The sequence below is a fragment of the Terrapene carolina genome, unplaced genomic scaffold (genome assembly GCF_002925995.2).
Source record: "Terrapene carolina triunguis isolate 2854851 unplaced genomic scaffold, T_m_triunguis-2.0 Scaffold193, whole genome shotgun sequence".
NCBI classification, from domain to species: Eukaryota; Metazoa; Chordata; order Testudines; family Emydidae; genus Terrapene; species Terrapene triunguis.
This window is the reverse complement of record NW_020664544.1, coordinates 8,137,939-8,153,222: the sequence shown is the minus strand read 5'-3', so window position 1 is coordinate 8,153,222 and position 15,284 is coordinate 8,137,939. Positions and strand designations below refer to the sequence as shown.

Genomic DNA, 15,284 nt, shown 5'->3' with positions numbered 1-15,284 from the left:
CATTGCGTGTTGGACAGTCAAGAAAAGAATGTGCCTGTAAGACAGGAGGCCCTGCTGGAGTTGCTCTAGGAACTTGTTTTTTCCAGGGGAGTGGGAGCATGAGCCATGTTAGAAGAAAACACTTGCTGGGAGCATGGTCCAGTGTCTAAATCGGGGTGCTGGGATTCTATTTCTGCCTCTGTGACATCAGGCAAGTCACTTCCTCTCACTGTGCCTCAGTTTCCCTATCTGTAAAATGGGGATAAACCCTTCTACCTACTAGATGTGATGTGAAGGTGCTGCTGCTATTCGTATAGCAATGAGAACCTCCTACGGAAGGCGATACGCATGTCCCTGATTTTCAGAGATACTGAGCAGACTTTGACCATTTAACTGTCATTGTGGTTGCTTAGCACTCATGAAAATAGGCCCCATTATTCCTCTTGTGCAGCCAGAGCAAAACAGACTCCCTCTCATCAAAGCATCTCGAAGCACTTTGTGCCGTTGCTGTCATTAATTGACCCTCCCTTCATCACTTGGGAGACAGGTAAGGAATTGCTACCGAGGTGCCACCACCCGTGGGCTAGAACGCTGACCACATACACAGCAAGGAAAGAACATTCCTATGTCCAGTTGAATCAGCAAGTGTCATTTAGCAAGGCAGGGGGCAGTTATCTGCATTAGAAGAGGGCCAGGGTCAGTTTTGTATTTATATGTTGGTGATCAGGACCCCACTGTGCTAGGCACAGTAGAAACACAGAGATTCCTGCCCCTGCGATTTTGCAGTCTAAGTAGACTAGACCGACCGAGAGGGGAAAAGACACGGGGGAGAGGGAGCGACTTGCTCAGGATCACCCGGCAGCAAGCCGGTGGCCGAGATGTGAACATAACCACATCTCTTGACTCCCAGTGCAGTGCCCTACCCACTAGACCACATTGCCTCTTCATAATAGAAAGCACCAAAGGAGTCACTATTTGGTGCCTGGTTTTAATAAAAGCTTCTGGGTGAGAATGTCGGTGAGCTTCCATCCCCAGAGCAGCGCCCACAGCACTCGCCATTACTAGCATGTTAGTTGGGGGAGGGAGGGTCACCGTTCAGCATAACCCCCTGCTCACTTGGGTCAGCTGACAAACCTCCCCCCAGCACCCTCTAGTTTGCAGCAAAACAGGGCCCAGCTGGTTGGCATGCACGATGGTCCAAGCCACATCCATTCCACCAGACGGACCTGTCTGACTGCCCTTGGTTGTGGGCTTGAGCTGACAGCCTGCTGCCTCCTCGCTTTGAGTTTTGTAGTGTGGAATTTAACTACCAGATGTTCTGGGATTACCCTCCACCCTCTCAATCATTCTTCTGAAAACCAACATGGTGGGGAATGACCAAGCTTTACTCATTTGCTCTGAAAGGCCCTGATCCAGCAAAGCATTTAAAACACATGCTTCCCTTTAAAATCACAGTAGTTCAACAGATTTCAAGGGGCCTATTTGTGCCTAAAGTTAGAAGTACGGTGCAGAAGAGGACTACCTCTCTAGGCCCTATGGCACCAATCCAGCAGATTCCCGTCCCCATGTTCCTCTTAGCTGAGCTGTCCAGTTTGAGCTCTTCACATCTGCCAGTCCTTCGATCATTTCTCTTGCTCTTCTTTGACCATCCAATTTACCCACATTTTTATGTGGTTGCATGTTGCCTAGCACTGAACCTTGTATTCCAGGTTCAGTCACAACAGAGCTGCAGACAGAGGGACCATCGCAACCATTCTGCTTGGCATAATGCCTGTTCATAGCCAGCCGAAAACTACAGTCATCCTTTTGGCAGCCACGTGACACTACAAACTTTCCGGACCCGTCTGGGGGGTCTGATTGGAGACATGCTTGCTCTCTTCATAGCATGGTCTCCACCTCTTTGCTCAGGCTGGAATGACTTTGACCCAGGTCTGGGAAACACACAAAGTCCTTGGTGTTCTCCCCAGGGGCCTTCTGGGGAATCTCTTGGGTTGGGGAGGGCACAGAGTTGTCAGAAGCAGAGGAGCTTGGGATATATCCCAGCAGGCTGGTGTGTGGGGACAGCGGCAGGACCCGGTGCTTGGCGCTCTGCTGCATCCCTGCCCCTGCCGGCCCCCGTCCGGCGATGCTCATGCTGACGCTGTTGGTGGTGTGTGACACCAGCCCACCATAATAGCAGCTCCCCCCCGTGCTGGTGACTCGTGTTTTCTGCTTGAAGTCCAGCGCCAGGCTCCTCCGGAAACGGGCTTTCTTAATCTCCGCCTGCACCTGAGGGAGAGAGCCGGCCTATCAGGGCAGGGCAGCGGAATGAGACAACTGCGCAGGCATTGCCAGCCACCAGGTCTCTTGGCACACACCTCACAATACCCCAGGCCCGAGTACAGAGATGGCAATAAGATTCCAGGGGCTCCCGGTGGGGTGTGGTGTGGAGAAGGGGTTGTTTCCCTGCAGCCCCACCCATCTCCTCAGTCTCTGCTCCATCTATCCCTTCCATACTACACTGAGGGAGGGGGTTACTCAGGGGATCTCCCTCCCACGCTGGTGACCAGGAGGAGGCTGGTTGGCTGACTCAGCCAGCGCAGCGTTCAGGCCTGCATCCCACACTGGGTGCCACCGCGGCTCAGCTTTAGGGATCACTGGGCAAGCGAACATCAGGCACCACAGCGCCAGAGAAAACACTGCAAGGAGCTGAGCAACTCCAAGGAGGAGCCGACTGTCTTCATCACCCATTGGCTTCGGATCAAAGTAGGCACTCGGATCCAGAGAGCTCAGCGTGGGTCCAATCTCACTCCCTTTGATGGCCATGGGCACAGGTTTGGGGCCAGGGTGAACTCAGGAGTGTTCTCCAGCCAGGCAGCAAGTCTGGTGTTTCCGTTCAGACTGAGTGAATTGCATGCAGCTGGATGGGCCCCAGTCAATGGCCCAGGGGACTAGACCTCTTCTCCCACAGACCAGGCACCGTATGGGCAGTGGCAGCAAACACGGTCCTTAGGCTGCCTGGCTAACTTGACTCACCTCTGTTCCCGCTTGATGATCTACAGGGCTAGAGGGGGGAACTCCGCCTCCATAGCCCTACAGTCCTTAGCCTGAGACTATCAGCAAGGGGGCCAGTGAGGGCCAAGTTAGAGTGAAATACACACTAGCCCCAGTAGGTCCTGGGCTGAGGCTGACGCTCTGCAGCTCAGTGCAAGTCGAGGGCAGTTTCCCTCCTGCTCCATGAGGACTGTGCCGAGTTACTTAAGGGTCAAAGGTTACTTCACAATCTGTTCCAAGGGCAGGGGTTCCAGAAGGTCAGAGGGAAAATGAGCTCTCCCCCCCCCCAACAGCCCCAGAGGGAGAAATCCCATGGCTCCCCTTGGGCTTAGCATAGTAGCTCTGATCTGCGCTTCCCACAGCCCAGGCTGAGCTCCCCCCTAAGATGACGGGATGGGAAAGGCACCATGTACCTACCAGAGCCAGGAACAAGCTGCAGGGCTGAGCCCATCTCACTTACCTCCCCATTGCAAAAGCAATAGATAAAAGCCACAAAGAAACCCTGCCGAGAGACCGAGAAAGAGACAGATTTCACCTGGGGGTGCTGGAAACAAGCTCCCAGCATGTGCCCGGTGCCCCTCACTCCCTGGCAGGTACAGAGAGCTCAGGGATCCAGGCACCTTGGCCCCCATTTCTATTTGTTTTATGCACGTCTGTGGCCATTGCACTGGGACAACTGCCCCACTCGCCCCCCCCCCCATGGCTTTCTCCCCACTCCGTGCACTGGTCCCAGCTTGTTTAACAGACCAGCCCTTCCACAGGCATCATCTATGCAGGGCAGCTGCAGCCAGACTGTGGTGCACGTCCCGGAAGGGAGCTCTGTCACAGGGTGACTGGCCCTTTAAGGGGTAACGGAGCCACCCCCACCTGTGACTCAGTCAGGCCTCCTGGCCAGGTGGGGAAAATTAATGCAGCCACATGAGGGGCAGGTCATGGGCTTAACTCAGTCCAGTGCTGGAGATAAAAGGAAGCCTCCAGAGATGTAAAGAAAGAAGGGAGATGCCTGCTTCTCCCAGTCCAGGGCAAATGGCTGGACTTCCAAGGAGCTAGCTTGGAGATGGTGAATGAGGGCTGCAGCCTGCCTGAGTTATCAGCACGGTCCCTAGGAGGAGGGCTGTGGGACCCCTCAATCAAGGGGAGAACAAGGGTTGGATTCGAGGGGTTAAGGAACAGCTTCATTAATACACTGTAAGAGACTTAATAAAAGAGACCCATATGGGGGAATTGGGAGGAGCTCTTACAGGTGCTAGAAGAGGGAGCTGAGGGCCGTGCACCTGCAGGGCTGTGTTGTGCCCCAGGGAGGCGCCCTGCGATGCTCCTATCACAGGCTCCAGGAGAAGCAGTGAACAGCTTGGCAGCCACAGCAGGGCACTGAGGGGGGGCTTTCCAAGGTGCCCTTAAGCCATGAGCACATGGGAAGCGAAGGCGCCTTGCAGGGCCCTTCAGAACGCGCCTACCTAGTGCTACCTCTGCCAAGCGCCTCACAGAGCAGATCATCTTTCTGCCTTTGGAGCCAGCGCTGGACCATGCGGAGAGCTGGGTGAGAGCAGGAGAGCTGCCCAGGATCTGCAACCCCAGGCAGACGTACCTGGGAGGAGTTGAACAGCATCTCGTAGTGCATCTGTATTTGCCATAAGACGCCGGAGACTTCAGTGTAGGGCATTGCCATGAACACCACGTAATGGACCCCAAAGAGTGGCATCAGCACCAGGGTGGACTTCAGCAGCTTCCTGAAAGGTAAAACCATTCCACAGCTTTGTCTGCGGCCTCTCTCTCTAACCCGCTCTCCTCAGCTTTTCAGCCACCGCCTAGGATTTATCCTACAATATCCTGGATAAAATAGTAACAACCTTACATTTCTTATAGCATTTTTCCTCCCCCAATCCTCTCTGCAAGTACTTCACCTGCCACTGCAAGGCAGCCACCTCTCAGGCGGAACGTGGCAGCTGATTGACAACACGCAGCAGCAACGGATGACAGTTTAGGTCAAGCAAGGAAATGAACCCTGTCTCCAGATGAAACTGCAGGGAGGTGGGATTAGGAAAGAAAAAGACTAGGATGCCGAGGCTGCCCCTAATCTCACAAAGAGGGCTCTGGGCTATTTAACGCCCATGCGTGTTCAGCATCTGCTTTATGGCACAGTGCCCCCTAGCAGCTGATGCACTGGGTCAGAGAGCACTAGCACCACTGGGTTTTCCTTGCAATCGCCCATTGCGTACTTATCTCGGGAGCGGGGCTGAGTTTCCAGTCCAAGGCAAGATGGCTGCACTTCCATGGTGCACCTAACCCAAACCCTAAGTGGTGCTATAGGTAGCGAAATAAAAAGCTTTTGGCTGCATTAATCTCAGGGGTGGGATATTTGCTACAGCAAAAAGTTACAAAGCACCTTGTTCTTCAGGGGAAAGCAGATTGGCTGTGGGGGCTGGGAAAGAGTCACGCCTCCCTTTGCCCTGAATAAAAATGTATTGCTCAAGTGGCTGGATGGGCATTTCCGCCCCCCCTCCCCTCACAACCTATTCCTGAGGCCTCATCTACTGGCCAGTGCTGGAGGCCGGATGCTACATGGCAGTGGATAGGACACAGTGTGGGAGACTAAGGTTCTGTTCTTGTCTCTGCCGTTAGCCAGCAGGGTGACCTTGGCCAAGTCAATGCCCTTCTGTAGAATGAGGAACAGAGATCCCGACTTCTTTTTTAACGCACTTTAAGATCCATGCATGGGCCGTGCTATGTTAAGAGCCAGCTATGAGTACGATTTCCTCTGCTGCCTGCACCATATTCTGGGCCGAGATGCTATTGACACTAAAGCAGAAGGTTCATCTCTGTCAGTCGATTGGCAGCTGCACATGGCCACTCACCTGTACTGCTGCCGAGGGTCTAGCTTCCCCGTGTTTGTCTCCCAGAGCTTCGACGCCAGAACCCGCACGATGTTGAGGAAGAGGACGAAATTCACCTGCCGACACACCCACCCACAATCACCTTACGAGCCACACACGCGGAATGTGGCCAGCGAAGGGCTCGTCCGTGCGGGAAAGTGACCAGCGTAACTATTGCAGCTGTTGCAGACTGTGTGTCCACATAAGGAGCTATTCCAGAACAGCTATAGTGCTTTGAATTCATACCCTCTCTTATTCCAGAATAAGTTCCCTGTGTAGACACAGCCTAAGCGATCTCCTCGAGCTACGGACTGCATATAAATGTCCTCAGGGAGGTTCTTATACTGGGACACTGTCAAGATGAAAGGAAGGGCCTGATTCTCATCTTTAGATGTATATTTAGACTGTAAGGCTCAGATCCTGCACTTACACCAGTGCAATGGGAATGCTACTAAATCGCAGTGGTGGTGTTTGGCACTCCCTTTGCACCAATGTAAGTGACTGTACACACACTGGGGCAACAAAGAATCAGGCCACAATGTTCTTGAACATAAACTCCGTGTCTGGGTGGCTAATAACCCTCCTCGTTATTAGGATTGAAACTGATCCTGGTTTGATAGTCTTGTTCGTCACACAGCTGGGATGGTGAACCCTGAAGTGGCCACGTCTGTGAAAGCTTCTGGTTACGAAGCCTCCGTGTGTGGCTCAGAGCCCTAAACAGCGCCTCTTTCAAATATAAATGAAACAGCGATAAGAATTTTCTCAGGGTAAGTAAACCTGCAACATGCACAACTTCTAACCACGAGAGAGTGGGACACCTGCCCATTAAACGGAGAACATGGGCTCAGTCCTGCTAGGGGTGATGTGCTTCAGCAAGCGTGTGATTAAGGGCCAGGTTTAGAAAGGTCTTTAGGCGCTGAAGGATGCAGATAAGTGCTAAGGGAGGGGTGGGGGTGTACAAAGGTCCCCAAGCAAGTTAGGTGCCTATCTGTATCTTTAGATGTATATTTAGACTGTAAGGCTCAGATCCTCAATGGTGCTTAGATGCTCAACTCCCATTGATTTCAGTGGCAGTTAAGCTCCTATGAACCTTTGTAAATCTGGCCCTACGTGCTTTGTTGAATCAGGCCCCAGGGATCAGCATCTCTCAGGACTGAGCCCTGTAAGTGTATGTCTACACTACCCGCCGGATTGGCGAGTAGTGATCGATCTATCGGGGATCGATGTATCGCATCTCGTCTAGACGCGATAAATCGATCCCCGAACGCGCTCCCCATCGACTCCGGAACTCCACCAGGGCGAGAGGCGGAAGTGAGTCGACGGGGGAGCGGCGGCCATTGATCCCGCGCCACAAGGACGTGAAGTAAGTCAATCTAAGTCGATCTAAGATACATCGACTTCAGCTACGCTATTCTCGTAACTGAAGTTGCTTATCTTAGATCGATCCCTCCCCCCTCCCCCCCAGTGTAGACCAGGCCTAAGAGATGACAAAGCAGACATTGCCTAGATACGATGGCAAACGATGCATGGATCGGAGAGAGGAGATTAGCCCATTTCTATATCTACTGAATCCAGCTGGGTTTTTTAGGTGACTGGGATTGGGACAAGTCTGCCGGAGAATTCTTACCACAACGGCTGCTAAGATAGGGACTTGATAAATCCACTTCATATTCCCAGCGCTGAGGTCCCAGCATCTGAGGAGACCAGTAAGAAATGCTTTGGAGAAACCTGAAATAAGGGGTGAGGAAAATAGCCCGTTGATGGCTCCCCCCTTTCCATCTTGGACCGAGCCTGGGCGGGAGGAAGGCTGATCCTACAGCTGGGGTGATTCTGCCACACACGTTTGCTCCCCAAAACATAACCAATGAGAGTCACGTATGTTACTTTAAAAAAAGTCAACAAAATCCAGATCCTGGGTCAGATCTCTCCCATGGCAGAGCTCTGCTCTGCATGCTGCAGGAAAGAGGAGTGGGCAAAGTGACTGCTTTGTATCAGTGACCTGTCTTCATTATTTACCCCTTCACCCATCTTTCATCTGCAAACTCTATCAGCAATTATGTTATATTTTCTAGCAAATCATTAATAAAAGTAATCAATGGCATTGGGCCCAGAACCAATCCTTGTGGGACCCCACCAGAAACACTCACCCTCATTGATGATTTTCCATTAACAATTATGGTGTGAATCGAGTACATTTAATATGGGCCATATTGACTTTGTATAGTGCTATTTTTTTATCAGAATGTTGTGCTGTACATCGTCAAATACCTTACAGAAGAATATTACACCAACAGATACTTTTATCAATCAAACTTGTAATCTCAGCAAACAATATAATGTTTATTTGACAAGGCCTAATCCACAAAATCATGCTGATTAGCTTTAATTCTTTAGTAACCGATTCGCCTATCACTTGTTCCAGTATTCTGCCCACGGTCAATGTCAGACAACCTGCCCTATATTTACCTTCTGTAAATTTTGGCACAATTTCTTCCAGACATCTGGAGTTTTCTCAGTTTTTTTTATAAGTAGTTTAAAAATTAACGTCAGAGTTCCTTAGAACATCTTGGCCAACTCTTTATTTTTAAAACTCTTAGGTACAAGTTATCTAGATCTGGTTACTTTAAAAAGTTTTATTTTAGTGGATACCTTTTAACATCCTCCTTACTGTATTTCATCATCCTTATATGATATGAAAACATCATCTAGTTTTACTCTAAATACAAACCAAAAATATTTATTGAACACCTGCCTTTTCTACATCATTACTTAAAATTGTATCCTAATTTTTTTCGGATTCCTTTTGTTCCTGACATGTTTAAAATATTCCTTTTTATTCTCCATAACCCTGTTGGCCATAGATTTTTGTTGATACCTTTAGCTTCCCTTATCAATTGCCTGCATTTTAAACCTTCTGATATGTATACGTTCTAATCTCCCTCTCCTCCATAAAAGCCTCATTCTAGCAATTCAGTGATTTGGTCATCTGCAGATTGCAACAACCCAATTCAATAGGATCACACAGAGAGATTTGCACTACAGGCCAGTTCTCACCCTCCCAAATAAATGGTCCTTTGGAAAAGAAATTGAACCTACGTACTGTGTATCCGCCAGGGAGGCCCTGACACTGGCCCAAACAGACACAAATACAGCAGGGAGACCTGGAGGGAAACAGAACAGGCAGTATGGTTGAAGCATCAGGTTTGCAAAATGAACCAATGCCAGGAATTTAGGTGTCCCACTGCCCTCTCCTAACTGGAATCAGAACTTCTGACCTGCGTGACATATGCCCTGTACTGCTTAGAATAGATTCTCCTTTACGGCTTGTCTACGCAGAGACTTAGTGTGTGTCAAACCGGGGTGCAACTCCACAAAGTACTCTCTTGCAGTGCACTAACTAGCCATGTGGACACTGCTACCATGCACTACAAATGTCATAGTGCGCTTTGATGCGCCGCAGGTCCGTCAGCCTGGCAGGCAGATGCACTTTTGGTGGGAGTGGTGTCTGTGCTTACCCCAGCCGATGATGGTGAGGGCCCACAGGTAGTTCTTGTTGGAGAGGAAGGCCATGAAGATCAAGCTGTGCAGGTAGAGCCCCTCCACCAGAATCCAGTAGTGGTTGGTGGCCAGGAAATAGAGGAAAAGTGTCACAACCACCTTGCAGCCCACCTGTGGTCATAGAGAAATGGGAACCACATTAGGGTCTCAATACTGCTACACGTCCCCCCCACTCCTGAGAGATCAGGGCCATGATCCTAGACAGGGAGGCCCCCTCGCTACTCTCGTTTAGGTCCTGCCTGGCAGCGGTTACTCTGGCTTTGACCTCTGACCCTTCTGCATGATACAGTGTAGGGAGGAAGTTGTCGGGGTAGGAATGGGGGAAGTTCCCACCCACTAAGGTTGGAGTGGAGGCGGAGGGGCCGGCACAAACCCAGTGTTGTGAAAGAGCATGCAATCCGGCAACTAAAGGGTCATCTGCACTCGGTCACGTAGCTCATGGCTTTATTGGAACACCATGTATGTGCCGTGTTCCTCTTCGCTGGAAAGGCGAGGGCCAACTTGTGTAGCTGTCGCCCCTCCCCCGCCAGCCCCTTAAGGGTTAACAGAAGCCTTTTAGGCCATCTCAGGGCACTGGCTTCCCTGAGCTGTGCTGAGCGTTACCGTGAAGGACAGTGGGCAGCTGTGCTGATCTGCACTCTCCTCGCTCATTAATTCACCCTTTTGTTAAAGCGGGAGCTGCAATCCGCCGCACTCATCTCTTGCGAAATAATGGACACCGCTGCATCTCTCTGCTTCCCTCCCACCCTGGGAGAGATTGTACAGAGGCTGGGGTTGCGGGGGGACAGACACTGCTTCAGTGGCGTACTGGGGTGGCCAAGGCACTGCAGCAGGCAGGGGAGAAATTCCCTCAGACTCACGCAAAGTGCAGGATAGTAGCAGGTGATCCTATATTGTCCCTCCAAGAGCCCAAAATGACACAGCCCAGGTAAAGCTGCCATAAATTAGAGCGACCCCAGAGGCTGCTCTAATTTATAGTGGGGGCTGCACAGGCAGAATCTGGACAGCTCAAAAGTAGCTTAAAGCCCCTTCTCCCCACCCTCTTCCTGTCCTACACCTTCCTCCACGAGGTGCAGCCCAGAAACAGGCCTCCCCCAATCTCTCCTCACTGCACCAGGAGTCCTAACGCCCCTTTCCCTCCCCTTTATTCCCTGGGTGCTTGGGGTAAATTAAGAGGGAAGATGAGTCTTTCAACTACTTGCCAGCTGGGTCCGGTGTCCCAAAAAGGGGCCCAACTCGCCCTTTAAATCATCCACTCGCATCTTCTCCAGCTCCTCGGGCAGCGAGCCGGAGTAAAGCACCACATCCTTCACGAAGATGCTGGCGGCCCGGCAGATGAAGGAGGCGAAGAGGTGAATGTGGATGTAGTTCCGTGTGCAGTGCAGACGCCTGCCCCCAGGAGAGGGTGTATCAGTGACAAACACCCGCCCAGTCAGCCGTGCCTCAGTGACAAACACCTGCCTGTCATCCGAGCACCTCACGAAGCAGCGGAGGGACTGAACCAGGAGCCGTGAGGCTCAGTGCATTCGGGGACATGGAGAGGGGTCAGAACCAAGGTTTTGGGCCTGGCCCATTATAAATATAGGCCCCATTTATAAAAGCTGGATCTGGATGGAGCTTTGCATGTCAAGCCCCCAGAACGTAGGGCTGTTTGGCTCTGGCCGCCTGGCCCAGCTCTGTGAGAAATGCAGAATAAAATGGATCCGGATATTTCTGGACTTTAGGAAATGGTCTGTGGTTTGGCCTGAGACTTGAGCCACTGTTTGGGTTGGGCTTTCTTTGATCTAATCTGGTGGCCCATCCCTGCTGGCTGGTGACTCTGTGTGGGGCTCTCCTGGGACACTGGGTGAGTGCAGGGGCTAGAGGATGAAAGGGAAGTGGTCGATTGCTCCTTCTTACTTGAAGTAGCAGAGGATGCACACGGCAACAATGAGGGAGACCAGGGAGATGGAGTAGCCGATGGTGTACATCATGTGCAGGCGGTCAAACACTTCCTGGAAGGGAAGGACACAGGATGGTCCCCGACGGCCCCGTGCTCACAGCTACACCACAGTAAGCAAAGTAGCACGTGCAGAGCCCTAACGTACCCTACCAGCTTGGACAACGGAGATGGCCTCCAGGTGAGACCAACCTGGCACATCTCCTACTAGCTCAGCCCAAGGGAGGAGGCTCCCAGCTCAGCTCCCGTGTGGCTCCACCAAGGGGGAGATTCTCATCTGCCTCCCCGGGCAGGGCTGCTGCCTACCGCTCATGGGCTTTCAGACCTGGAGCTTTGGCTGCACTCAGGAGCAGGCTGCACACGAGAGGCGGGGTTCTGCTGAATCAGCTCTGGCATCTGGACAGCAGGGGGCAGACACAACGAGCCCGCTTCCCATCCCCTACCCCTCCCCAAACTGCTGGGGGCAGGGGAGGAAATCAAAACTAGAGGTGGGGGAAGGCGAAGAGTAGTTGGAAGGGTGGAATCAGCAAGCTGCTCCCTTTGGCTGGAGGAAGATGAGCAAATAGAAACTCCCAACAGCACCTGGGCATTTAATCGGGGTGTGTGATGCGCACTGGGCTTGGTGCAGAGTCTGGAGCTGCCTCTATCCCCCTATAGTAGAAGGTTGCTTGGCTGCCAGCAGTCATCCTGAGCTCAGGGGCTTCCCCAGTCTCCAGCGGCGCCTCTCCTCAGTTACCCCACCCCACGTCCCTTCCCTCTGGCTGTAGTTCACCTTCTCTCGGCTCCGGCGCTCAGGGGTGAGAAACTCGGTGCATTCCGTGTAGTTGGCCCACGTCTTGTTGATGTTGAGCGCTAGCTCCCAATTCCCATAGGCATCACAGTGTCTGTAGGCGTGGCCTGAAAACAGGGACAGGGTCAGGGCAGTTGGACCTCCAAGAAACCCAACGGGCCAAGCCACTGCAGAGCAAATCATAGGACCACAATAGATCATCTAGTCCAGCCCCCTGCACTTAAGACAGGACTAAGTGTTATCTATTCTAGACCATTCCTGACAGGTGTCTGTCTAACCTCTTCTTAAAAATCTCCATTGGCAGAGATGCCACAACCTCCCTAGGCAATTACCACCCTGACAGGAAGTTTTTCCCTACAGTCCAGCCTAAACCTCCCTTACAATTTAAGCCCATTGCTTCTTGTCCTATCCTCAGAGGTGAACGAAAACAATTTTTCACCCTCCTCCTTGTAACAGCCTTTTAATCCCACGTTCCTGCAACAATCCATGGCTCCAGACCTCAGGTGGGATTGAACCGCCAACCACAACCATACACCCCAATCACTGTTTGCTATTGGAGACGGCAGCAGGCTGCGACAGTTGCCAGGGGCTGAGTGCTAGGGAGAGACATGCTCATATGCACTAATCCAGGATAATACGCTTAGGGGTTGCTCATCCCTGTTAACTCACTAGGTCTGGTCTGAGGCTGTCCTCAGCTGAGTTAGGCTGTGCTCATCAAAGCACCTTGTCTGGGATGTTCATAGGGTGAACTTTGAGTGATTTGAGCTACTCTCTCGGAGACGCCTTTGAAAACCATCCGTTGAACTGGTGAGCCAAAGCTGGGGCCGACAGGGATGTTTTCCAAGTGTACCTTTATGGTTGAAGTCGTAGATGTACTCTGGGCATGGGACCGACACCTGTTGGCTTGGGGAGCCCTCGGGCCAGCAGATAATTCCGTCCCATTCTGGGAAGCAGCTGGCATCTAGCCAATAAGCAAAGACACGGCTCATGATTGGTATCATTATTATTTCACGTTTATATTGCATGCTATGAGCACAGCCAGCTTGGGCCCCCTGATGCTAGGCGCTGGACAAACATAATAAGCGGCAAGTCCTGCTCCGAAGAGCTTAGGGTGTAACTAGACAAGATGGAGCAGCTAGACGAGGCAAACAAGCAGGCTGGGGTGGGGTAGGAGAGACAGGATAACAAATAAATATAACGGGATGGGCTCCGTTTTTAGCTGCTCAGCAGCCGTAATCCCAGCTCACCTCCTGCCTGCCCATTAGCAGGCTGTCCTTTCCTCTGTGTGTGTGATTTAATTTTGCATTAGTATGGCCGTGAGAAAGATCAAGGAGCCCCGCCCGCCTTGCTCGGCAGAGCTGACTGGGCACATGCAATGTGCCATGCTGGACTAGTCCTCTGGAGCACCTGGCCCAGCATCTTGCCTCCAGCAGAGGTTAGAGTTTGAAGTGTATCCACAGGGCCGTCCCTGTCCATACACAAAGTACGCAGCTGCGTAGGGCACCAGGAAACTTGGGGCACCACATTTCATGGTGTCCTAGGCAGCTGCGTGCTGCTCCAGCCCCTGCTCCGCCTCTTCCCCATGGCCCCCACCCCTGCTCCGCCCCAGCTCCATCCCCACCCCGCCCCTTCCCACCCCTGCTCCGCCCCCTTCCCGCCCCTGCTCCGCCCCAGTCCTGTCCCCACTCCCCTGAGGACTGCTGCAGGGTCAGGCCTGCACTCACCGGGGGTGGGAAGTGCAGTGACCCGGTGCACCGCCAGTGAGTGCCGGGGAGTGGTGCCCCCCAAGCCAGCTCCCCCCGCAGAGGCCTGGGGCCCACCCCCCAAGGGGGGGCTCTGTAGGGCCCCGGAATGGCTAGGGACGGCCCTGTGTATACACCACATGGCAGCACCTTGCACCACAAGCTAATTCACCTGGCTAACTCTAGCCTCCACATGCTACTGCCCTGGGTACCGGGTGCTATAGACCAGCTCACTAGAAATGACCCAGCCCAGGACCCTTCCGGATGCTGTAGGTGTCTTATACAGAAACACTGGTTCCTAGGCAATTACTGCAGGCCGGGAGGCATCGCAGCACATCTGCTTACAAGCGTCTCACGCCGATGAGGGAAAGGCCCCCAGCAGGACTCCCCCTTGCGGCGGTTTGTTTGATGTATATAAATGTGGCATCGCAACTGGAGATTTCAGGATGAGGACGGCAAGCTGCAGATGGCCAGCCTGGCATTATTGTTGTCTATTTGTATCATCGTGGCCGCTAAGAGCCCTGATTGCGCTGCGCCCGGTGCTGTACACAAACACAAAAAGATGGTCCCTGCCCTCAAAGAACCTGCCGTCTAAAGAACCTGACCCAGTGTTCATAGAAGGTGATGGACAGATCCCCACTCACTTCCGAGGGCACGGAGTAAAGCCCCCGGGTGAAATCCTGCCTTCAACAGGAGTTTTGCCACTGACTTCAACAGAGACCGGATTTGCTCTGCGTGGTTTAACCAGCTTTCTCGGCGCTGGCTGAGCACAAAGGACACAAACTGGGACGGTACCTTTGATTTTCTCCAGCTGGGCTTTGACGTTGGTTTGACATTTCTCCTTGGCTTCACCCAGCAGATAAATCTGCTCTTCCTTGGTGAGGACGTCGTCCGTGTCAACCTGCCGAGCCAAAAACAAAGAGACGGGGGCTGCAGTCATTGTGCTGCCTCGGGGCGGTTTGTAGAGGGAACAATCAAGGCTTTCCAAGGTCTGGGCTACACTACAGTACTAGGTCGATGCAGGGCAGCTTATGTCGACCTCACTCTGGAAGTGTCTACACTTAAATTTCACTCTTGCTGACGTAACTGCCCCGCTACGCTGACTTAACAACTCCCCTCCACGAGCAGCATAGAGTCAAGGCAACATTGCTTTTGGGAGCCGTCCCGCAATGCCCCACACTGACAGGGGGCCATGTCCTGCCCTCCAAGTCCCCTCCATCCCAGCTCCCTGGGATGGAGGGACTTGGCTGGCAGGACACTGTGTGAGTGTAAGTTACGTGGCTTGATAAGAGAAACACGAGTGTTATTAATATTGTTGTTAATTATTTGTATTACTGCATTAGGTAGGCATCCCAGCCACGGCCCATCAT

General features: G+C 52.4%; 1 protein-coding gene across 1 annotated transcript; it reads right to left on the bottom strand.

Moving 5' to 3' along the window:
• Positions 1-1,857: 1,857 nt before the first annotated feature.
• LOC112103420 (parathyroid hormone/parathyroid hormone-related peptide receptor-like) lies at positions 1,858-14,854 on the bottom strand. Its single transcript, XM_024195156.1, has 12 exons — positions 14,710-14,854; positions 13,023-13,133; positions 12,155-12,279; positions 11,343-11,437; positions 10,646-10,832; positions 9,401-9,554; positions 8,986-9,046; positions 7,513-7,579; positions 5,868-5,962; positions 4,601-4,742; positions 3,473-3,514; positions 1,858-2,247 (listed from the first exon to the last, which is right to left on the bottom strand). The coding sequence occupies exons 1-12, from the start codon at positions 14,852-14,854 to the stop codon at positions 1,858-1,860; spliced, it is 1,614 nt and encodes a 537-aa protein (XP_024050924.1).
• Positions 14,855-15,284: the final 430 nt, after the last annotated feature.

Excerpts from the sequence above, each read along its gene's own strand:
- LOC112103420 (XM_024195156.1), bottom strand. The coding sequence starts at position 14,854 with ATGACTGCAGCCCCCGTCTCTTTGTTTTTGGCTCGGCAGGTTGACACG. Across the intron at positions 11,438-12,154 it reads AGCGCCGGAGCCGAGAGAAG|GAAGTGTTTGACCGCCTGCA; the intron begins GTGAACTACAGC and ends CTTCCCTTCCAG. Across the intron at positions 2,248-3,472 it reads ATTGCTTTTGCAATGGGGAG|GTGCAGGCGGAGATTAAGAA; the intron begins GTAAGTGAGATG and ends TCTCTCCCTCAG.